Source organism: Ursus americanus, chromosome 7, assembly GCF_024610735.1.
Source record: "Ursus americanus isolate L20-20 chromosome 7, mUrsAme1.1.p, whole genome shotgun sequence".
Taxonomy (NCBI): domain Eukaryota; kingdom Metazoa; phylum Chordata; class Mammalia; order Carnivora; family Ursidae; genus Ursus; species Ursus americanus.
In genome coordinates, this window is record NC_142133.1 from 77,735,819 (window position 1) to 77,759,059 (window position 23,241).

The following is a 23,241-nucleotide window of genomic DNA, read 5'->3' on the forward strand; positions in this document are numbered from 1 at the left end:
AATTGACTGACTGACTAGGGACACCGCTCGACTGGGATGGTAACAGGGAAGATGAACATACACCACTCGGAGAGGCTGTCCCGCTGGTGAGTGGCAGAGCCAGGGGTTTACTCCGAGTTTCTCTGAGTGCAGAGCACGAGCTCTGGTCATTAGACCAAGGTGCCCCCACCTGGCATTTCTGTGTCTCAGCCCCTCAACAGGGCAACAGGAGCAACATACTGATTCCACAGGGCTCCTGAGAGAACATACACGGGCCTTCTTCAACAGTAAAGTACGATCGCGGACAAAGATTATTCTCACTCATCAGTCTGAGTGAAACGTCAGCGCAAGACGACCCGAACTGGGAAATATATTCTGGTTTCCAGACAACCAATGTAGAAAATGAACTGTTGCATCCAAATCCATTCATAAGGTTGCAGCTGTCCACAGAGTGCCGAGGGGCGGTGAGCCTGACAGCCCCCGGGGTGGTGTAGCCAGGGGCACAGGGGACCCAGCGGCGCACAGCCGCAGACTCCGGGGGAGGGGGGGGGTGCGCTGCCCAGCTGCCAGCCTCACCATCCGTGGTACAGCAGCCTTCGGGCGGAGGGTGCGTCTGGTAGGGATTTGGGGCACAGTTGGTCTCCAGTCCCCCTTCTCCCTCTTCTTCCTCTTCCTCATTGTCCACTCGGCTACCACCTAGAAGCGGCAAAGGGGAGGGAGGAGACAGGCAGAAGCAAGTGGTCAGCAAGTCTCAGCCATTTAATAATTAACCAGTCCCTACAGATCCGCTGGGAGTCGGGCCTCATCCCCTTCTCTGCTCAGAGGGGAAAGCTGAGGTCAGAGGTCTTTCCCAAGGTCATGGACTCAGACGCCAAGCCTGGCCTCATGACTTCAAATTCAGGTTCGCTTCTCTTTCCATCCAGCAGAGCTGCCCGCCTCTGCTCAGGCACAAGGGTTCAATATACATATAATTGGTTGATAAGAATGGCGCATGAAGCACTCCAAAAATCTTCCTGTGGGAGGTGCCACGGATTAAGATAGAGACCATTTTACAGAGAGGGACCCCATGCCTGGCCCACAGCTCTTCGGTGACCTGCTAACCAGCACAGCCGGCAGGCTCCCGGGTACACCTGAGGCCCACGCTGACCTCGGCCACGGACTGTTCTGCCTCGCTTGGAATACAAAATACAGCGTGAACCGCCTCGCCGCCATACAAACTGTACATGTTTCTCCCCAGCGGACGAATGGATGCACAGACAGGACCAGAAATACAAACACACCCAAATCTGTCATATACACACGAAGCGCCATTCCAGAACAGGGCCAGGCATGTTATGACTTTAGGAAACTTTTTTTTTTTTAAGTGCAGTCACATGTTAGGAGTCATGGCAAACGTGGAACTAGCCAGAAGAGCCAGGGATTGGCCGTGGAAATCCCACTGATCCCTGCGCGTGCGTTCCTTCACAGCAGGAAAATAGCTTCCTGTCATTCCCTGCAGACTCTGGGCTCCCCGAGAGTGGGGTCCCTGCCCTCCCTCATCTCTATGATCCAGGCACCCTGTAAAATGCTCGTGCAGAGGCCGTGCCCAGGAGACCCATGCCCACCTGATGTGGGCCAACACCCTCAGGCCCCATTTACCGGGCACTGCTCGAGAAGAATTCATCTGAATGAATTTCCAAAGCTATGGAAGTCTCGTCCTAACTTCTTCTAACAGACATCTTTGGTCAAAATCTTTCTCAACTTGTCCAGGTTTAAATGTCATTTAATAACTAGCACCCAAACTTCTTCATGGAATAGGGTCATTACAAGCATCCGTAAACGGGCTGGACTGGAAGACCGTGTGTCGTCTTTTTTGTTTCTCTGCCTCCTGCTTCAGCGCTCGTTTCTTTGTTGCCATTTCTCCTATCTCCTCTTCCTCGGCTCTCGCACCCTCCGTCCATCCAGTGGGCTAAGTGGTTCTAGGTCAGTGATGAAATCATGTGCCGTGGAAAGAGAGGGGTTGGGAATCAGGGAACTCGAGTTTCAGTCCTCGAGCCTGCCACTGTCTGTGTGGCCATAGGAAAGTTACTTACCCTCTCTGTGCCTCAGATCCTGCATCTTTAAAATGAGGTGGTTATACAGGGCCACTTGGAGCTGCTGTAGTCTATGTGGGGGAATACAGCCCTCGGCATTGCACAGAATCTTCCTGATGTGATTTAATCAGTGCAGGGTACTGGCAACGTGTCTTCACGGCGGCCACCATTTTAAAGGTGCCCATGGAACAAGAGGCAGGAAACTGAACATTTTAAGCCAGCTCAGGCCCATGACCTTGGGTAAGTCAGAGCAGGAAGCGAAGAACCCCTGGTGTCTGTCTTTCTGAGCCTAGAGGACACCAAGGTGGCAGGAAGACCATAAAAAGATTACCCAGGAAGAACCCAAGGGGGGTGGGGATAAACTGCAGAGCCTCCTCCAGATGCTTCCTTCCTGCCATTAAATGCAGGCGTGGAGTGCCTTTAGCCTAAGGGACAGAATCCCGCCCAGACCCCAGGCGCCAGCAATGTGGCACAGGTCCTGCCGAGTGGGCGGCACAGGGCTGTTTGTGCTCGGCCGCACCATCCACTCTCCTCTCCGAGCCAGTATCCCAGAGGCTCGGAGGGAAGGGCAAAGGCCCCAGCAACCTGAGTTAAGAAGGAGCGAGAACTCAGAGCCACTGGAACTCTGAGGGCACACAGGAATGCCTGTCTGCACGTTATTCTGCTAAAGCCAAAAGGAAAAGGAATTCAGACTCTCAGAAAGGATGAAAGAGGAGGGTCTTTGGCCTCAGAAAGTCAGAGAAAGAGCTCAGAATCCAGGGGATGAGAGAGCAGACCTCAAAGGTCAAAGGTCTACACCAGACAGCCCAGGGCCTTTGATGGGATCAGTCAGGCAGCAGCAGCGAGAGTAAGGAGAGTTAGAGCCAGGAGCAGACCAGACCCAACTGCTGGCCAAGGTCTCCGGGTGGGAGGAGGGCATTAACACGGCATCAGACAAGACCAACCAGACTGGGGGCTAAGGACCTTAACACGAAAACACAGACGCCCAGATGCTGTCACACTTCTTCACTCTGCGGAGCTCAATGTTCTTTTCTTTCCACGAGAAGAAACCATATGACATTTTGAGGGGGGTGGGGTTACAAGAACGAACTGCATCTTGTTTAATTAATTAATGCTTATCTCAAAACGCTGGGGTGGTATTTGTTTTGTTTTGTCTTTCTCTTAAAAAAAAAAAAAAAAGTAAATCGCACATAAAAGCCTTTTCCCCTGGAAGGAGGTGTGATAAGACCTCTAATCCAGGGAACAAAGTCATAAGGCCCCTGCTGAATCGCCCTCATGAACACAGATAACAGACCCAGGGGTGTTTAGGATACCAGCACCCTGGCCATAAAAACCATCTTTAATGTAATTGTCTGAGGAAGGACAGCACCAAGAGACCCTGGCAGAGAGACAGACAGACAAAACAAGGTGTGGCCAGGACAAGTTTTACGACGCAGCATCCAGGGGCAGAGCTATGTGCTCAGTTCATGGTGACATCCAGCAAACTAGAAAGAGAATCTCCACCTTCCCACCAGACCCCTCCTTTGTCCTTCCTGCCCCTCGGGAGGATTTCTCTATTCTGTTTGCAGACGAACAGGAAAAGCTGTAGGGTCCGCTCTGGTTTTCGTACAGGGAGTCTGCACCGACAGCTGGCACTCAACACGGGAGGCATGAGAAGGGGACACCCAAAGCTGTCCCCGGAAAATTCACCTGCCCAATGCCCTATCGGCAGGGGAAGGCATCCTAAGAAGTCAGAATGTTCGAGATGCAGGCTCCCAGGTAGTCCCTAGAGATCGTAGGCAGAAAGAAAAGCTGACAGGGAACCTCCCAAGGCTTGCTCCTCTCTCCCCCCAGGGGAGCACCCCCCGCATACTTAAGCACCTGTCTGCCCCCTTTCCAACACAGAGCTGCCAAAGCTAAGGGCGAAACTCCCTGACTCAGGCACTCCTTCACCACTGCAACCTGCAAGCAAACCCATCTCCCATTGTCCCAAATCATGGGGTTCTATCACTTTAGCAGGTGGAGGTGGAAAGCACTTTGTAGATTTTAAGGGTGCCATTCACATGGACTAAGTCATCAACATTACCATCATTAATTTATCATCAGCAAGGCAGCCTTTCAGTACTGAAAGCAGCTAAGGATGACTGTTTAATGCATACATTTTACGTAAGTCTGTCAGCTAGCCAAAAACACAGCCTGCATCCCCCACTCATCTCTCATCTTCCCCCAGTGTTGCAGTGACGCTTCCCCTTCTGGAAAACATGTGCACTTTCAATACCAGAGAATTCCTGGTTTTCCTAATTCGTGCTTTTGAGCCCAGTCCAGTTTCTCCCAGACCCTCATCCAGCTCTTTTAGGTCCTTACTGTTGCTGCTTGCAAAGTTGACATTGTAAGGACGTTTCAAAGATGGACACGAGGAACCTTCCCTGCTAGAATAAGGAGCTGCCAGATTCCACACAAGCAACCCTGTGCCTCATTTTCCCTTAAGCACAACCCTCCTACCCAGCCATCCCCACAACCTGCCAACACACACACACACACACACATAGACACTGACCCACACACATCGTGACCACCCCAATACAGGACAGGCATACTGCATGCCTTCTTAATTGATTAATTTTTGTTTTAAACAACAGTCCTTTTTGCCTTCGATATTAAGTGAAGTCTGCAGGGAACTTCCAATGGAAAGCATGAACTGAGCAAAAGAACTTAGGTAACAGTAACTGTCCTTCCCCGTGGACTGCTGTGGGGTTACTTTTGACACGCCAACACATGGCTAGTAAAGAGACATATTTAAGATTGAAAACACAACCATTTTATTCTCTGGACAATTAAGTAAATCCTAAAGTTGTCCCCATGCCTGAATATAATTTATTCATTTATTCCTGGTGCACGTTCAATTCATTAAGGGTTTGTTCTTGGTTTTTCAAAGTTTCTAGAGGGCTCTTGTATCCACGATCACCAAAAGAAACTACCTAGACTATTTTGCAAAGATATGGCCATGAATCTTGGGACAGAAAGAAAAAAATATCACTGAGGGCCAAAGCATGTGAACATTTCTGACTTACCCAGTGAGAACACCAAACTTTCTAATGAGAGCATCGGTAACAGCCAATTCATGACAACCCAACGCAGCCCTCTTCCTTCCCCATTACCCAATGAATGTATTCCTTGTAACTTTATGGCTGAAACGCAGTCTTAGCCAAGGGAAAATACAGGTGCACCTTTCTTTTTCTAATAATTCTTTTCTGCTAGACTCAATGTTTGCCACACAGAGGGAGGAAAGAGTTTCCCATTCTGTTCTAACAGGAGCTGCACACGACCCAGGAACCACACCAGGCATCTCCTACCTTCTAGTGCGGAGAGCTGCTGCTCGGCTTCCAGATAGAGCTGGGAGAACACCGGCCGGGGCACCAGGCTGTTGGACCGCAGGGATGCTTCGATGGAGTTGTGCAAGACCTCTTCGAACCGCGTCGTCTTCAGCTGTCCGGCATAAGAGTTTCCCATCTTCAGAAAGGACGGCAGAGGCTGCTGTTTAAAACGGCATTCCAGCGTCAGTTGAAAAGACCGACCCTGCGCCCGAAGCCCTAAGGCAGAAGTGAACCCGTCGCAGGGAGGGCAGGGCCATGGATCCCCCGCTCAGCAAAGAGGAGAGGGCGGCTCTCAGCTACTCCCCCTGCCAGGCAATTACAGGAAGTTATATAAGTAACAGCTTTCTCTAATTCAGCACTCAGAGAGCAGAGTCTGACACCTCTTCGCATATTTCCCTCGAAACCGGCTCTTCATCATCCCTGGTTTCAGAGATCCGCCCCCCCCGCCCCCGGCTTCTCCCTGAGATGGGATCCTGCCCCCAAGAGAGCTCAGACAAAGGATGGTTTCTTTTCCTTGACTTACAGAAGAATCGCCCCGCATCACCTTATGTCTGCGAGGCGGCTGACAATTCCACGATCTCCAGATTGTAGGATTACAAGACCTCACCCCACCTTCTCAGAAGGTAGGCTAGCAGATTTCCCATGGCGGCCTTCTCTGCTAAAAGGCCAGTTGTTAACATTCTTCCTTTAAAGTGTTTTTGTAGCTTATTACCATTTCCGTTATACAAGTAATGTAGAATTACATCTGGAAAACGTGGAAATCTAGAAATTACAGAAGAGGGCGGACAAACAAAAGAAAATCACTGATATTCCCATCCCCCAAGATAACCACTGTGATTTTTTTGTGGCGGTTTAAGATACAGTTCACATACCGTACCATTCACCCACTTAAAGTGCACGACTCAATGGTTTTCAGCATATTCGGCGCCATGCAACCATCGCATGATCAATGTTAGAACATTTTCATCACCCCAAAAGAAACGTCATACCCTTAAGCTGTCACTCCTTAATCCCCCAGCCCCCCAGCCCCTGGGCAACCACTAATTTACTTTCTGCCTTCATAGATTTGCCTCTTCTGGAAAGTTCCTATTAATGGAGTCCTGTGATCTATGGTCTTTTGGTGACTGGCTTCTTCCAGAAAAGCACAACGTTGTCAAGGCCCTTCTGTGTTGTCACAAGCGTCAACACTTCATTCCCACTGTGCTGGGATGATGTATTCTTTCCAGACTTAATTTTCTTCACAACTTGGGGACAAGAGGGAGATGGGAGACTATAGTATTCACATCATCATTCTATAAATGAAATTTTTGATTCTGTACTTTTCACTGGACATGCACATTTCACTTAATCTTCTTACAAATGCTTTTAAAATAACTGTCATGGCCCCGTCATATTGCATGGAGTGAAGCTGCAGATACTTGCCCGGACGTTTCTCTCGTATCGTACGTGGTAAACCGCTATGCTTAGTGCTTCCCAAACAGCAGCACTTAAATTTATATTCTTTCCTAATGTTTTCCATTTATTTTCTAGTTCATTAAAGCAAGCTTTCTGTTTCTATTTCCTCTTGACTTAATCTATTGTACTTTTCCCAAACTTTCTTAAATGATTACTTTATTGTCATCCTTATTTTCCACCTCCTTTAATAATGAAGCTATTTCGGGCTACATACTTTCCTCTGCATGCCTCTTTCGCTATGGCACGTAGGTTTGGTATAAAGTGTTCTCCTTTTCATTTCTTTTGAGACAAAAATCTCCCTTTTGATTCCCTCCTGAATTATGCAGGAATGCATTTTTAATTTTTAAATAGTCAAGACTGGCAGGCAGGAGGTTAGTTTTGTTTTTGTTTTTTTTTAAGTAGGCTCCCCACCCAGCGTGGAGCCCAAAGCAGGGCTTGAACTCATGACCCCGAGATCAAGACCCTGAGCTGAGATCAAGAGTGAGACACTTAACCAATCGAGCCCATCCAGATGCTCCTAGTCTTATTTATTTCTAATTTTTATTGGGTTATAATCATGACTGTGGCCTTTAGAAACTTGACTTTTAAAATGTTAAGGGTTTCTTTTTGATGGATACCAGATGGATTTTTACAAATAGCCTACCATTGTGAGAAAAGAGACCTATAAACTCTTTTTAAGGGAGGAAAGGAGATAGATCCCTCAGTTCTCCTATATCCTTACATATTTCTTATCTACCATACTGTTGATTTTCAAAGTAGCGTTTGACTTAAAGAATCCCACCAGATGTCAGCACCAACACCACTGAGTGGTAGGAACTCCTGCTTCACTGCAGTGATGTCCACAGTCACACCAGCCGTGAGCCTGGCTTCACAAGCCGGCCACACCCTCCCACAGCGCTCTGACTTACGACATATGTAGGAAAGTCTCCCTTGTTTGGGTAGCAGAGCCATTTCAAGATGGGGCCACTGGCGCCCTGAGGGAGCTCTGGTTTCCCTCCTGAACCTAAAATGGGCCAAGTAGTCCCATTTTCTGCCTTTCCTCTTCCAACTACAAGTAAACGAAAACCATTAAACACTTCCTGCTTGCAGCAATAACCCCTGACCACAGGGCCCCTTGGCCAGCCCCTGCTTCCAGCCTGGGGAAATGAGCCTCCGGAATTAGCCTGACACAGAGAAGGTGCTGGAGAAAGAGGTCAGCTGCCAGGAACCCCCAAATAGCCCGAGCCCCCAAACAGCCCGAGTCAGAAGCGGCTCCAGGGTCCTCAAGTCTGCTTTTTTCCTTGACCTGATGCAAGGAAGCCGTGACCCCTCAATACGCAAATGAGGGGTTACTGGCCACATTTGGGGACCCTGGCATTACTTTCGGTTCAGGGTGGTCTGTTTAAAGTTGCCGCCAACTAGTAACATCACAAATGTCTATTTCTATAGATCTGTCTGAAGAGCTTGAGGCACACAGAAAGGAGCTGTAAGTCCATCCCGTTTTTCATAGTGTCTCTGCAGAATCATGCTCGATGAGCAAAAGAAAATGACAGAGGCATCCATACCCTACCCTCCCAAGGTCCTGTTCCGCTCACCTGACAGCTGACTGGTACCCTGAGCCCAGAGGTTCCACCAGTTATAGCAGACGGTGCCTAACGTGGACAGAGCAATAAAGAGGAAGAAGAACTCAAACATTCGCTGTCCAGCTACCATATGCAGGCTCTGTGCATGCTCCCTTGCCTAACACGTTTGGTGGTCAGGTGAGCGATCTTATGAAGCCCATTCAAGTCTTGGAGATGATAAGTAACCTGAAGGAACTCTTGTTCAAATAAAAGAAATAGAATTGTGGTGTTGGGGGGGGGGGGAGAAGGAGCAGGAGAAAGAGGGAGGGGGAGGGAAGCAGAGGGAGGGAGGAATTCTGGGGGAGGGAGAGGAGAAACACAAAAGGAACCAAGGCACAGAAGAGTCTTCACACTCAAAAAACAAAATGGTATAACTCTAAGCAAACATCAAAGCTTTCATATCTATAAGCAAACACACCTTACCTAATGATGCATCTGAAATCATAACAAGGAAACACCAGTAAATAAGGAGAGAGGAGAACTGGGAACCATATGCAAATTTTGTGGCCCTTCTGTTAGTCCCCAGGGGGACCACAACTGATGGTGTGGGAACTTCCTACCTGCAGAGCTCTAGCCTACAGACAATACCCCCTGCCAGGTGAGAGGCTCTGGGAGGGGAGGGCACAGGAGGCTGAAGTGGAGGCACAGCTGGAGATCTCCTGGGCAAGTGAGAACGCCCCCCCCCCAGGCCCTTGTCAGATGGGGAACTGGAGAGCCTAGCTCAGGGGCAAACACGGAAGCTTCGATATCCTCCCCAAGGCCTCATGAACGGAAGAGAACACCTGTGAAGGCCTGGGGCCACTGTCTCCCCCCTGCTCAGCTCTGATGGCGCCCTCCCTGCGCAGGTCTCTGCCAGCCTCCTGCTAGAGCTGTTCAGGCCCACGAGCTGCAGGGTTTCTTGCACACCCTGACACATCATCCCCCACTGCCTGCCTTCCGATGCTGGTGCACGATGCTCTTCAACCCCAGAACCTGAACCACAACCTTCCCAGAACCTGAACCACAACCTTCCCGTCTGTAAAATGGGCACTCCGAAGGGCTGACTGGTCATTATGGAGAGTAAAAGAGGCAGAACACGTGGAAAGCGCCCAGCATAGCACCTGGCAGTCAGGGCATGCACGATCATTAATTTCTGGCGAAATCTGACTATTCCCCTGAGAAGAATTTCAGATCATAAAGGACAAGTGACACGAAGTGCTACAATGCAGGGGGCGCTGGGGGGAACCAGGGAGAACTTGGGCCAAGGGGCCGGCACTCAAAGTGGGCCGGAAAATGAGAGGAAGGTATTTTGGTAGAATAGATTTTGAAAGAACACTGAAGAAAGGGACCGGAGAGTACAAAGAAAGTGCAATGAGGACGGACGTGCTCTAGAAAAAGGAGCAGTTCGTCTTTAGGAGTAGTAAATGGCTTACCAGATGGCCCTGTGCTAGAGGAAAATCAAAAGTGAGGGTGAAAATCAGACATGGTTTTAGTACATAACAGTCCCCGAAGCCTCGGAGCTAGGGATTTACGGTGATGAAGGTGGTGTTCCAGGCAGGTCAACCAGACGGAGGTGTCTGGGATTAAAACTGGAGGGCCTGGAGGACGAAGTTTCCAGGGGACCCCTGTACAGCTGCTTGTCTTTAAGACCGAAGCACAAAATGTTGCTTGAAAATTCTGGACCTAGGAATGCAGCGGGATGGCTACTGGGCCCCACAGGAGATCATCAGATGTGGGCCTTTTCACCACATCACCCTCAAACATAGCGCTGTGTCAGTACCACACCTGATTCGTCGGACCCCAGAAGCACCTACGAACTTGACCAGGCGAAACAGACTGATCCCAGGTGAGTCTGGAGTCACCAAGGCCAGCTATCTCAGCAGGATTTCCGCGGCTGAGACATCCAGCCCAAGCCATCCACCCCCCCCCCCGCCCCGCCCCGCGCCGCCCAGCAAGTGTAAATCAAGCTGTGTCCTTTAGAGCATTCCGTTTGAAAGAGCTGCAAGCTCTAGGTTGAAGTTCAGTTAGAATAAGCATGGGGCAGGCACTTCCGGGAAGATCAAGGATGGTCACCAGCGGACGCAAAGGAGAGAGAGGAGGCCCCGGGGAGAGGGGACAGATGGAATACGTGCATTAGCTCGATTCCCTCCCAAGCGGCACTAGGGGGACAGTGAGGAATACGTGGGTACGTACACACATGCACAGAGTGAGGAAACAAAATAACATCAGACAAGATGTGCCCACACCATCTGGCAGACGTAAAGCTTTGGGGAAGTGGTGATAGCTTTCGAAAGAGTAAGAACTAAGGCATCCTCTAGGAAGCAAACCAATTCAAACCATAACTGAGGCCAGAAAAGGCTTAAGATTTGCAGGGAACACAGTGAAAAGCAGGGATAAAGACCTAGGGGTGGGGGCGAGGCCCTCCCCACTCTTCTCCCTCCTCCCCCGACCCCCTCAGCAGCCTCTTCCCTGTCTCCACAGAAGCCTGGAGGTTTTCTCAAGAAAAAAAAAAAAAATCACAGAGAATCTGGACTCAGGGATACAGCGGACAACTATGTAACGACTGATGAAGTGCTTTCCCCTCTCATTCCTTTTTCCTATTTGGTTCCCTGAGACTCAGGCTTAAGGATGGGCAGGCACTGAAAACTGGGGGTACCCGCAATGCCACAATCCACATCTAATCCCATCCATGAGGGAGCCCCTTGGCAGCTACATCATAGTACAACGCCTTTCACAAAACCAGACTGCCAGATCCTTAACAGCAAGCAGACATCCAAAGTTCATCAGCATCACAAAGGCTTTTGAGAAACTCCTTTAACATAAAAGTTGGCGATGAAAAGAAACAGATAAAAGAGAGCAACAAAAACTGCAAGGGTAACACCCACCACAATTCACTACAATTCATAATCTCTGTATCCACGAAACAAGAACAGAGCGCTCTGAAGGTCAACAAGGAATGTGTCAGGGCCGAGGGTGTATGGGAACTCTCAGTACCTTCCTCCCAATTTTGCTGCGAACTTAAAACTGCTCTTAAAAAAAAAAAAAAAAACAGTCTTTAAAAAAGAAAATGTAAACATGCAGAAAACAAAAATGAACTCTTATAAACTGTTTAAATGATAATAGGAACTTAAACTTTACTGGAAGGGCTAGAAGACCGAGTTGAAGATGAAGACACAAAGGAGAGGAAAGGTAAGAAAATTAGAAGATGAAGCCATGCTCCAACAGCAGTTTCAGGAACAGAGAATGACGAAAAAGGAGGGAATAATATTCCCAAGGAAATAGTCCAAAAAAACATTTCCAGGACTGAAGGACTTAAGTTTCTGGATTTAAAAAACCCAAGGGCTTGGCATAATAAATGAAGAAGGAAATTTTGGAACACCAAGGATAAAGAGAGAATCCCAAAGAAAGATCCAGAAAGAAAAAAATGGCACATTCTCAAGTTGAAAATAATTAGAATGACTTTGGATTTCTCAACAGTGAACCTGGGAAACAATGAAATAATGCCCTCAAAACTTCTGAGGGAAAGTGATGTGCTACCCAGAATTCTATACCCAACTAAAATAACAATCCAAAGTATGAGTAGAATAAAACCATTTTCAGAAATTCAAGATCTCAAAAAAAAAAAAAAAAAAAAATCTCAACTATTCTTTCTGCAGAAGCTCCTGGGGAACAGAAAATATTGACAAATCTGAAAACATGAGACCCAGGACGAGGGATCCAGCACAAGGAGAAAAAAGGGTTCCAAAGGTGTTAAGGACAACAGCTCAAGAAAGGAGGTCTCCAAGAAGAAAACAACGTCACAGATGGGATTATCCGATGTGTTGAACTACGTTGAAAGGAGTTAAGTTCTATCAGAATATCAGGATGAATTATTGATATGTCCATAAAAATGCAAGTAAACAAAAAATAGAGACATTTAGTAGCTGCAGGAAAAATACGACGTACAGGAACTGGACATTTAAGTTAATTATAGCTGTGAGTCTACGCTGAATACGGATTCAAGCAAAGTTTGTGATAGAACTGTTTCGGAAAGATGGGGAAAGGGAAGTGGAGTGTGCATGTGTGTGCTGGGGTATGTGCACGCGAGCGTGCATTTTGGGGACGGGGGAAGGAGGCGTGGGAAAGCTAAATTCTCATGTGCCCCAGTACAAATGAAAAGATGATCCAGAAATTAACAACTGCAGCACACGTTATTTGTAAATTAAGTGGTGAATTCCAGAAAAGAATTAAAAAACTAAAAAGTTAAACAACAGTGGCCTCCAGGTAGCAGGACCTGCAGTAGAAAGAGGTATTTTTCATTTTAAGGTGATAATATACTTATGACTTTTTAGACTGTGTTCACATTCACGCTTAGTAAACACTGAAGGTTATGTTTAAAAAATAAAATGCAGGGGCGCCTGCGTGGCACAGTGGTTAGGCGTCTGCCTTCGGCTCAGGGCGTGATCCCGGCGTTATGGGATCGAGCCCCACATCAGGCTCTTCCACTATGAGCCTGCTTCTTCCTCTCCCACTCCCCCTGCTTGTGTTCCCTCTCTCGCTGGCTGTCTCTATCTCTGTCAAATAAATAAATAAAATCTTTAAAAAATAAAATAAAATAAAATGCAGGCATAAAAATGAATGACTGACGTGCAGAACCTCAGTAGCATGAAAACTAAAGATCACGGTGCACGACAGACCGAGAGCAAAGGCAGCCCAGCCTGCCAAGCATTTCCTCAAGATTATCTAATTTAATCTTAGCAACAATCCCATCGGGCCATTATTTCTATCTCTACTTTGATCACTATTTTACAGAGGAAGATACTAAAGCTCAGAAAGGTTGGGAGTCATGTCTAAGGACACACAGCTACTGCCCCTTCTGGAATTGAAAGCCCATCTGCAAAGAACGTCTCCCATGCAAAGCAGCATGAAGAAGTTTCCGTTCGCAGAATAGGACATCTCAGACACCCTGTGTAAGGGGTACAAACCTGTATTACCATTCCCTTCCAGTGCCTTTTCCAGTAGTGACAAGGCATTTCCCAATTTCATAGAAAGCTATGGCCTTCCTCTAAACTTCTAAAGGACAAAGCCAGGAAGTCGGCCTCACGGGACAAAGCAGGCACACACATCGTAATCTCGGGGAGCCCATAAGCTCCTGCAGTTACTCATGGAGGGTTCTACCTATACTCACAGAACCACAGGACCGAGCTCGGAAGGTCCCCATCACAGCTCCTACAGATCTCAGCATTAGATCCACAAGGAGCACAGAAAAAGAAAATACCAAAACTTCTGTTTGTATCTGTTTCATCTAATCATTTTAATTGGTTTTCGGTATCTGTTCTGGAATGTAAATAATATATATGATAGACTGCGGTCCATGTGCACAGTTTGTAAATCAGTAAATATATACATGGAGAGAGACCCAAGTTTGAATGGAAGAGCAAGAAAACCAGGATCTGTCCAGTAGCTACAGGGCATTAACACCTCTGTGAGAAAAGGATTACCTTCATTTTGCAGAGGAAGACAGGGAGTCTGGGATTTAAAGCATGCGTTGTGTTCGCATCTTTATTATTTCCTTTAGCAATGTAAACCCCTGGAACATATTAAAATCAAAATACAGCTGTCATTTATGAGGACCCTTGTGCGGCCCTTCTTCTCCACTTACATTTGTCATTTTAGACCTTCTTCATCACGGCTCTAAAATGCACGGAGCACGGTTCTCATTCCACTTTAGGAAACTGTGGCAGGGGACATTATGTGACTTGTCTAAGGTCCTTCATTCTGGACAATTTTCGAATGTCCAATAATGGCCCGAAGGAGGAGAGTCTCTGCTTTCAAAGACGCCAGTGACTTCAGAAAAGGGAGTGTTTTTTAAAGTTGCTGGCTTTTTCTCATGACGTTCACTTGTCCCGCCAGGCTAAAACTCTGGCTTAGGGGGAAAAAAAAAAAAGTCGCCTTAGGCTCTTTCTGAAAGGTGCTTTACCAAAAGGGGGGCTGCCAGGGATGAGAAAATAAAGCCTCCGTAAATGAAAAGCCCCATTTAAAAAGACATATTTCTAGCCAGACAACGGAAACCAAGAGCATTCTAAGAATGTTGCCTGAAGACAGGTCTGCAGGAGGGAGGAGGGGGGCAGGCCGACCACCACTCCGAGAGGCACGCAAAGCAAACAAACAAACCAGCCATCGGCGGGCCGGGGGCCTGGACAGTGTCCGCCTCTCTGTCAGCCCGACTGGCTGTCCCCTGGAGATTAAAGCAGGAAACTCAGACTCCAGCCCAAAGAAAAATATTCTAGCTCAGCCTCTCCTTGAAAAGTGACTTTGTCTTTCTTTCTTTCTTTCTTTCGGAATAAAAGATCGAAAGTGCTGCCTGAGAGGCAGAAGAATCCGTTTATCTTAAAAGGCTCACTGACACTGGCTGGAGAATCTGAAGACTTATGTGTCCGGCTGACCTCCGGGCCCACAATTATTCTCCAGTTCCTTTCTGAGCACTTTCCACTTTGCTTTTATCAGTCAAGTAATGGGGCACCTCTCCCTAAACCCAGAGCCCAAATCTGTCAACAGTTACAGAGGTCGAGGAGGGGGCTAGAATGCCCTTCCTAAGATAACACCCAGCTCTGTGTGCCCCTGGGTGCTGCACACGTGTCATTCTGCCCATAAAAATAAAGCCACCACTTCCCCGGCTGCACACTCGTCCAAACCGGCTCTTCTCCCAAACGCCCAGGGCGCACACTGCTGGCTCAGTCCCTCTGCACGGAGATGGAGGCCCAGGATGTCCTGAGAACAAGCTCTTCAGTCTTCATCATGGTGCCCAGTTAGAGCAAAACCAGCAGGACTCTCAGAGAAGGCCGCGCAACTCCCTTCCATGGATAATAAGCCTCTTGGTCAAGTTCAATTTTACCAACTTCAAACGATTTTTCAAAGTTGGGCCTTGCAAAGCATTCATAAACTGCCTGCTAGGTGGTAAAAAGCTTGTCCTTTGGAATAAGACTACCAGGGGCTTAAGTCACAGCTAGGCTATTTTCGAGCTGTGTGGCCTTGGGCAAGTTACTTAACCTCTCTGAACCACCCTCCCCTCATTTACAACATGAGGCTAAGAACTACCTTTCGGAGTTGTAGGGAGGGCCAAATAAACTAACATACAGAGGGGGGCTGGCACACAGACATTAATAAACTCCAGTTTCCTCTCTAAATTTGGAATTCACTGCTCATAATTCCAATTTCTAGATGCTAACCAGAGACTCGGACTTAATTTCTACTCAGCAGAAATCATTCAACTTCTGGCACCAACTGAAATGTGCCAACCCAAGCAGAGACATGCTTTCTACGTCTCTTGTCCCCCTTCCTCTCAAAGCCTGACTCTCCTTGTCAGCAGGAACTATCCTAGCCACCTCTTCATTTCCCGGGGACACTGCAGGCCCCCCAGAAAATACCTCCTAAAAGAAGGGAGCGGGGGAGGATCCACGGGAGGTTTCAGCGAGGACGGTATGAAAATGGAGCACGGCCCTGTCTGAGAGCAGTCAGGTGCCAGGTTTAAGAGCCCCGCTGGCCCAAGTAACCAAGGCTGAGGTTTTACTTTAGGCCCCGGGGGTGCCGTTGCTGCTACAGTTCCAGAAAAGCCTATTCGCTCCTGCCCCCCTGCCCCGGGGAATCACCTGAACTGACCTCTCTGTATTCTATTCCAAGCGGGGTCAGAAGGAAGCCCTCTCTGCTGGACATCAAAGTACAAGACGGGCACTTTTGTTCTTTCCTCATGAACACACTGCTGCTCTCCTTGGCCTGTTTGTGCCTCTTCTTCCTGCGGTTTCCACTTAAGCCAAATGCGTGACTCCCTCTTCTGTCCCCCCTCCCACCCCCAGTCCTCTGCTGCCGAGCCCAGTGCTCCAGGGTTTCTTCCCCTAAGAACACAGAGTGCTTGTCTCCCACCTCCTCGGGGGTTTGAACCGCTGGAGACGGCAACCGAGTCCAGAGCACTTTCTTAACAGCAGATCTGGCAGAGAAATGACTGCTGGCGCTGTTCATCACCCCAGGCTGCTGGAGACCCCTGACCTCCACCCAGACCACGCCAGGCGCGAAGAGAAGATGCCACTGAAGGCCTGCCTCCCAGGTCTCAGCCCCAACTTGAGACAGCTGGATCTGTCCTAAGCCACACATTGACAATTTCTGGCCCATCCTATGCCTTCTCTGTGAAAAAGATAACTTCCCCCTTCCAGGATCATGGCTTAGCCTTAAAATGAAAGGCTCAAATGGTCTCATGTGGATATATAGCAGAAATACCTCTTCCTACTTGGAGCTAAGGGTGAAAGTGAACCAGACAGGGTCCCTGACCTAAAGACACCCACAGCTGTGTAGGAAGAGCAGGGAAACAACATAGCACCAAGTACAGGGTGGTAGTTTCCCTTAGCAAGGGTGTAGGCAAGCAGGTGGCTCGAAGGAGACAGAAGAGCGTGGAAGTTTCTATCTCTGGTCAATCTCAGAGGGCCTCCTCGAAAAACTAAATTGGGAAGGATGCGCATCGGTTTGCTGCAAAGAAGGAAGGGCATTCTGGGTGGAAGGTGGACAACACACCCAGGCTGGACCCAGGGGGACATCGTTGACTGGGGAAGGCAGGTCCTTCCAGATGCTGGTGCAGATCTGGATGGATATGGGGGAGCAGGAAGCGGAGGGTGGCGAGAGGCTAGTTCAGACTGTGCCCTGCCAACACGTTTAGAATCAGCCTTGGAGAACAAGGAAAGGACACTCCACAGACCTGCTCAGGCTGCACTTCAAAGATCACGGAGGCTTCCTAAGAAGGTCTGTAGGACAATACTGCAATATACTGCAACTCGAAGACTGCCCCCCCCCCCCGGCGAAGATGAAGGATGGGGGAGACGGGCCAACCTCAAAGCAGAAAACAAGAGCGTGGTGAGCCAAGTGCCCAAGACCCTCCAGCCATGCTCTGGCCGGGCCCCCGGCTCCCTCACGAACACCTGCTGAGCCCCTCCCATGAGCAAAGGCTCCTTGGTGTGGTACCCATTTGTCTGTGTCCTGTCTCTCATCCTTGACTAGAGAAGTGACCGTGGCAGAGAAGAAGGAGGCTGTGCTCTGGAGTTCAAGGCCTCGAGAGAGAAAACCCTTCCATAGCTGCCTGCCAGGCCCCTCTCTCCTTCCCTTTCTCCACCTGTCTCCACTCCGAATCACACCCACAACATACCTATAGACCTGGGACGCTCTGGCCTTGGGCTCCGGGTCCTTGCAGGTGACAGCATTCCCCCTTGAATCCTGCTGCCCTTTCGGGGCCTCACTGGAAGGGATGAGACATGCCCCACCCCAAAGTTGTACCAGAACACCCCCAAACTCCAGTTCCAATCTGAGCTGCCACGAATCCCTGTTCCTTCCTCCTCGAACCTCCTTGCGGCGAAACCTAAGAATCCTTCAGCCACCACACAACCATGGGGACATTTCCGGTGAGTCCAAAGTTTCAGGGAAAAAAAAAGAACCAAAATAACAAAAACTAAGCGCAGCCCTCTCCAGCCGGTGTTTTCAAGCTCATTCTGTAATTTCCACAGGCGCGCTGGGGCCCTCCCACGTGAAGAATGGGGGTGTAGGAACAGTCCGCCCTGAATATATGATATGGCCATAAACGCATTCAGCCGGCAGAATGGTCTCCTATAAACTCTTTGACAATCCTCCTGGCAGGAAACTGCATTCTAATGTAGATTTCTCCGATATTCCCTGGAGGAACTCATAAACTCCACAGGTGCTGTTGAAGGAAGAAAAGTGGGGCGAGGGGCAGACTTCTGTCTAATCCTCCGGCTCTCCAACTGAGGCTGTCCTGCCCGCAGCTGCCTGACAACCAAGACGCCACGCAGACATCTGTTCACGATGTCGGAGCGCTTCCTGGGTCCCTAAGCTCTCTCCCCTGGAACTCCAAAGCAGTGGGGGTGTCCCCTCCAGCTGCGGTCAGAACCAAATGGGGGAGAAGCACCTTCAGAATAAAGCCAGGGAAGATTTTCAAAAAAGAAGAGACTACTAAAAAACTCTTCTCCAGAAACAACCAAGCAGGATCCAGAAAGTGTTGTAGATCTCTTTAGCGTATCATTCATAATTATACGCACTGCTGCTTTTGTGTGGAACTATTTATTCACAACCCCTCTAAATACCATTGCAAACCAGAAAAATAAGGAGACCAATTCATCCAGTGGACTTCATCGGTGCATTGCTCCCCTGCACGTCCCTGAAAGCTAATGCTTTGCCATTATTCTCATTGACACAGACCAATGCTGTCTTTATAATAAGCAAAAAGCCAACACAAACCTTTCCAACCCCAAAAGTAGGTGCTCTACTCCCAAAGTCAAAGGCATCGTACCTTACAAAAAGCTGGTCATTTCAGGCAGCCCATAAGCAAACCAGCTCAGCAAAGTGGGAGCGCTTGCAGAGGCTGCTGTCTCCCCAGGGCTGTGCCTTTGATCGCGTGCGGAGCCCTTAATGCCCCTGAGAGCAGGGCCGAGTCCTCGGTCAGCCTGACACCCTGGCTCCCCTGCCCCGGCCCAGAGAAGCAGAGGCAGTCAAGCCAGCCAAGTAGGTTTCAAAGCCAGTATCTGCTCCCAGGGCTACAACAACAACTAGGAGAAAAAAAAAACTTCAGCAGCAGACCTTCCAAGTCGAGCTCTAGCTGCCCCGGGCTCCCGCTGGGTCAGATGGCAAATGCCACGGTTCTCTGTCTTCTTAGCACTAAGTGTTTTGCTGGGTCACAGTGCTCTCCACGCAGGTACATACCAATCTGTCAGTCTAAACGCCAGCAGTCAAACCGAGTCTTTTTAAACAACATGAAAGTTTTGTACTTGGAGTGGAACCGCGTACTCTTGCACAGAGAACAAAGGGTCAGGAGAAGAGCACGGGCTTTGCCGCGGGAAGCTGGCATTCTGGTTTGCTGCAGGTGCCGCGCTGACCCCAGGAAGCACATGCCCCTGAACAGAACCCCGAAAATACCAGGAACACCCCCCAACAGGGAAACCTCCCCCAAGAGCCACAGATGCGCATCCTTAAACTTCTTATTTAAATCATTTCCACTATGGAAATCAAGAAGACATCGGCTTTTGGCCAGAGCTTCCTACACAATCCTATTGTAATTGACTCTGAAGTCCAGGACTCCCGATCAAATCCTAATTGAAAAAAGAAAGGAGGGGCTCCTGGGGGGCTCAGACAGTTAAGCGTCTGCCTTCAGCTCAGGTCATGATCCCAGGGTCCTGGGATTGAGCCCCACGCCAGGCTTTCTGCTCAGCGGGGAGCCTGCTTTTCCCTCTCCCTCTGCTGTTCCCCCCCCACCTTATGCTCTCTCGTTCTAATAAATAAAATCTTTTAAAAAAAAAAAAAGGAAAGGAAAGAAAGAATGAGTGCTCACTTCATTTGTGCTCAATTCCTTTAGCGTTTATTTCTAGCTTCTCATTGGGATCTTTTATTGGCCCCGCAGAGATGACCAGGGGTTTTCATGTTAGCCACCTTTTGTGACAAAGGCCAAAGTGCTGGATTGTTCTGTTAGTGCTCCAGTCAGCAAAAAGAGTTATCAGCTGTTTCTAGGCCCAGCTCCCAAAAGTACCAAGAGCTTCAGGGTGGAAGGAAAAACCCCCCATCACAGAGCTATTCCTTCCCCAGCTGAGTGGTGTCTCCCTAGAAAGGGCTGGAGGAGACCCCACTCATCCCAGGCCTTCCCAGCAAGAGCAGGGACAGCGCCCCCTGGTGGTTCTGCTTGAGTGAGGCGCCCTGAGTCCAAGCACCCCCTGGCACTAAGACTTTGCCCATCTGGGGAGGAAGTCAGGTCTGAAGAGGACCCCCAGGGTAGGTGACCACACAGAGTGCCCGCTGCAGCGTCCACCACGCAGAGCACGGTCTGGAATGGCGGGAAATTGGATGCTTCGGGAATGCCCGACAAGAAAGGGATGCTTAATGCACTCTCCAATATTCACATGCACAAAAGCTATGTGAATGAAAAGTTTTTAAATGATGCAGGTGTACTTAGGATACAACATGCAGCAACAAAAAGATCTCACATTGCCATATAAATAGACAGAGGGAAATATATTTGTACACACTTTTAGGTAATACATAGTACATGTTATATGTTATATAACATACATTTATATTTATATATTAGTAACATTGTTACTATTATATTAATACATTAAATATATAACATATCATGCATTACTATATATTACATGTAACATTACATATTATACATTATATATAACATTTTTATTATATTTATACTTACATACTGAAAAATGTCTACAGTGATTGCCTCTAAATGACAGAATTCAAGATTTTTGTCATGCTTCTTTAAGCTTTCCTATAATGTGCTAACTCTGTAAACTGTATTAAGTTGTCATCATCATGAGGAGAAAAGTAGCAAAGAAAAAATGTGTCTTTGTTAGGTCTGAATTCCAACACCTTTGAATTGACTATGCTTTTCCATTACTGTCAAAATAGGCTTTTGATGTGGAAAGGCATTGAGGTTAAAGATTAAGGAGAGAGCTCAAAACATCGGCTCTGCAAGGATGTTTCTGACGTGAGTCTTCCTTCTGAATGGAAATCTGCCAATCCCATAGATCTCAATGCCAACATATCGCCCTGCCATAAAGCCCTTTCTTCTGTTCCCCCTCAAACTCTCCCCCCGCCAAATCCCCTGCACATGAACTATGACGAGCATAGATGTATTCCCCACACCAGCAGCCAACGCTGACATTTGAGACTGTGACATGTTGACTATATTTTTCTTTCTGATCACAAAGGCTAGACGCGATGACCTTCAGAAAGCACAAGGACCTCCACCTGTCCAACAAAGTGCCCTGGAGATATGATAACACCATTAACAAATAAATAGGCCTTGGCTCTTAGTAAAGGTTTCCCTGAGAGTTTTTCATGTCACTTCACATCTGCTTTACAAACTGTGAAGTGCTGGAATGGCCGCAGCTGCTAAACTCTGACTGCTCATTTCCGCAGCCTCCCTGTCTTGTCAAGCCTCCCCATCCTTTGTGCATACTGTGTGTTCTGTCTGCCTCGAAAGCCCTGGCCCCGCATTTGCGATGAACTCCTACTCATCCTTCAAAACCCAGTTCTGGCATCTCTTCTATTGTGTGGTGGCCCTGACCTCCCTGAACAGACTTGAGCACTATACTTCTCTGTTTAGGTTTAACAAACTTCCAGAAGCCAGGGGACAGAGAGACAGAGCTTGTGGCTGATGCAGATGAAGGGTACCGCAGTATGATGCAAACCTGGGGGAAGCCGAATGGTCCTACAAAAAACCAGGGACTCGGTACTCTGGCATGTGTTAAGTGGAGAAGCAACGCTGAAAATAGGAAGCTTGTTTGACATACTGTATCCAGAGCACTTGGTCCCTCCACTCCCACCCTATGGCCACATGCAGAATGCCAGCACACAGACATTCACCCCCCGGCAAAACACACAAGGGTTCCTCTTGACATAAACTGAATTAGCTGTGGAGACCTAGGCCCACTAATATAGACATAGTCTTGCATTTAGAAGCCTCCAGAATACCAGCTGATTCTGTCCTGGGCACCCACAAAGCAACACCTGCCAAGCCACAAGCTCCCCCAGAGGACACGAAACTCTCAGTCGACCTTCTCTCTCATTCTTATACACACGTTTTGAGAATCCAGTGGTCACAGCACCTGAAGAAGGACTGGAGCATGGAAAGAACATCCAGGAGAAGAAAAGACACTAAAGCAATCAGAGAAAAACCAGGGATACAAAGAGAATTAAAACAAAACAAAACAAAAAAGACTTTATTATCCTGAGACTGGACGGCCATGCTTTGTCACCAGCCCATTCAATAAGAGACCCAAAAATTACAGAGAAGGAGCCCTTCGAGGTGACCCAGGCAGTCCCCTAGTTTTAAAGCTGAGGGATGGGCTTGGGCCATCGGGGCTGCCATTAACAAAAATATCATACACAGAAGGGCTTCAACAAAAAACATTTCTTTTTCATAGTTCTGGAGGCTGGAAGTCTAAGATCCAGGTGCCCACAGATGAGGTGACCATGAGGAATGACTTCCCGGTTCCGTCTTCTCATCTTCTCACCGCGTCCTCACCTCACATGGAGGAAGGGGCAAGGGAGCTCTCTGGGGTCTCTTGTAAGGGCACAAATCCTACTCATGAGCCCCCTGCCAGGACCTAATCACCTCCCAAAGGCCCACCTCCTAACACCATCACACTGGGGCTTAGCCTTCAACATATGAATTTGGGGAGGACACGAACATTCAGTCTGTAGCAGGGACCCATGGCTACTGAGTGGACAGGCTGGGGATGTGAAAGCCACACATTTCCACGTGAACGAGTTTTAGACATTCTGTCACGCTGTTCCTGTATACAGTCCATTCTACTGTAACGCTTGTTTCTAAACTGCAAATTGGCACCAACAGATTGATATATTAAGAAAACTTGAACACTCTGTGATTTTTCTGCGTGCTTAGGAGTGGTTTCTTGGGCAAGAAACACTATGGTGAATGCAAAAGAACGGTGCCCAGCTAAACTGAGCTGCTTAGCAATTCGCAAAATTGCTCAAACACTCACCCCTCAAACATCTACCAGCTACCTCCATCACCGCGTGTGCTATGGGGCACGCCTTTCCACATCTGGTGCTAGAACTTTCCATACCATTCCACACCCCTCCTTCCCCTACTTCACAATAACTCACAAGCTGCAACCCTTCCACTGCCCACTTCTAAGTGCAAAGCTACGTTTCGTTTCTCTTGCACTTCTCAGTAAAGTTCCATGTTTATAGCAGTATTTATGTATGTCCTAACCATTTTGCATGTGTAAACTGTGCTTT

The 23,241-nt window shown here is 48.3% G+C and overlaps 1 protein-coding gene across 6 annotated transcripts in view; it reads right to left on the bottom strand.

Moving 5' to 3' along the window:
- Positions 1–23,241, bottom strand: part of GREB1 (growth regulating estrogen receptor binding 1) — a 129,625-nt gene that overhangs the window by 64,004 nt on the left and 42,380 nt on the right. For 5 of the 6 annotated variants that reach the window (XM_045776038.2, XM_045776036.2, XM_045776034.2 and 2 more), the window contains exons 2-3: positions 5,384–5,564; positions 556–675 (exon numbers count right to left, since the gene is read on the bottom strand). In XM_045776038.2, the coding sequence (XP_045631994.2) occupies positions 556–675; positions 5,384–5,540 (277 nt within the window). In that variant the 5' untranslated portion in view covers positions 5,541–5,564. Of the gene's footprint in view, positions 1–555; positions 676–5,383; positions 5,565–5,927; positions 8,671–23,241 lie in introns of those variants that run through there. The other variant, XM_045776037.2, reaches the window with a different exon arrangement.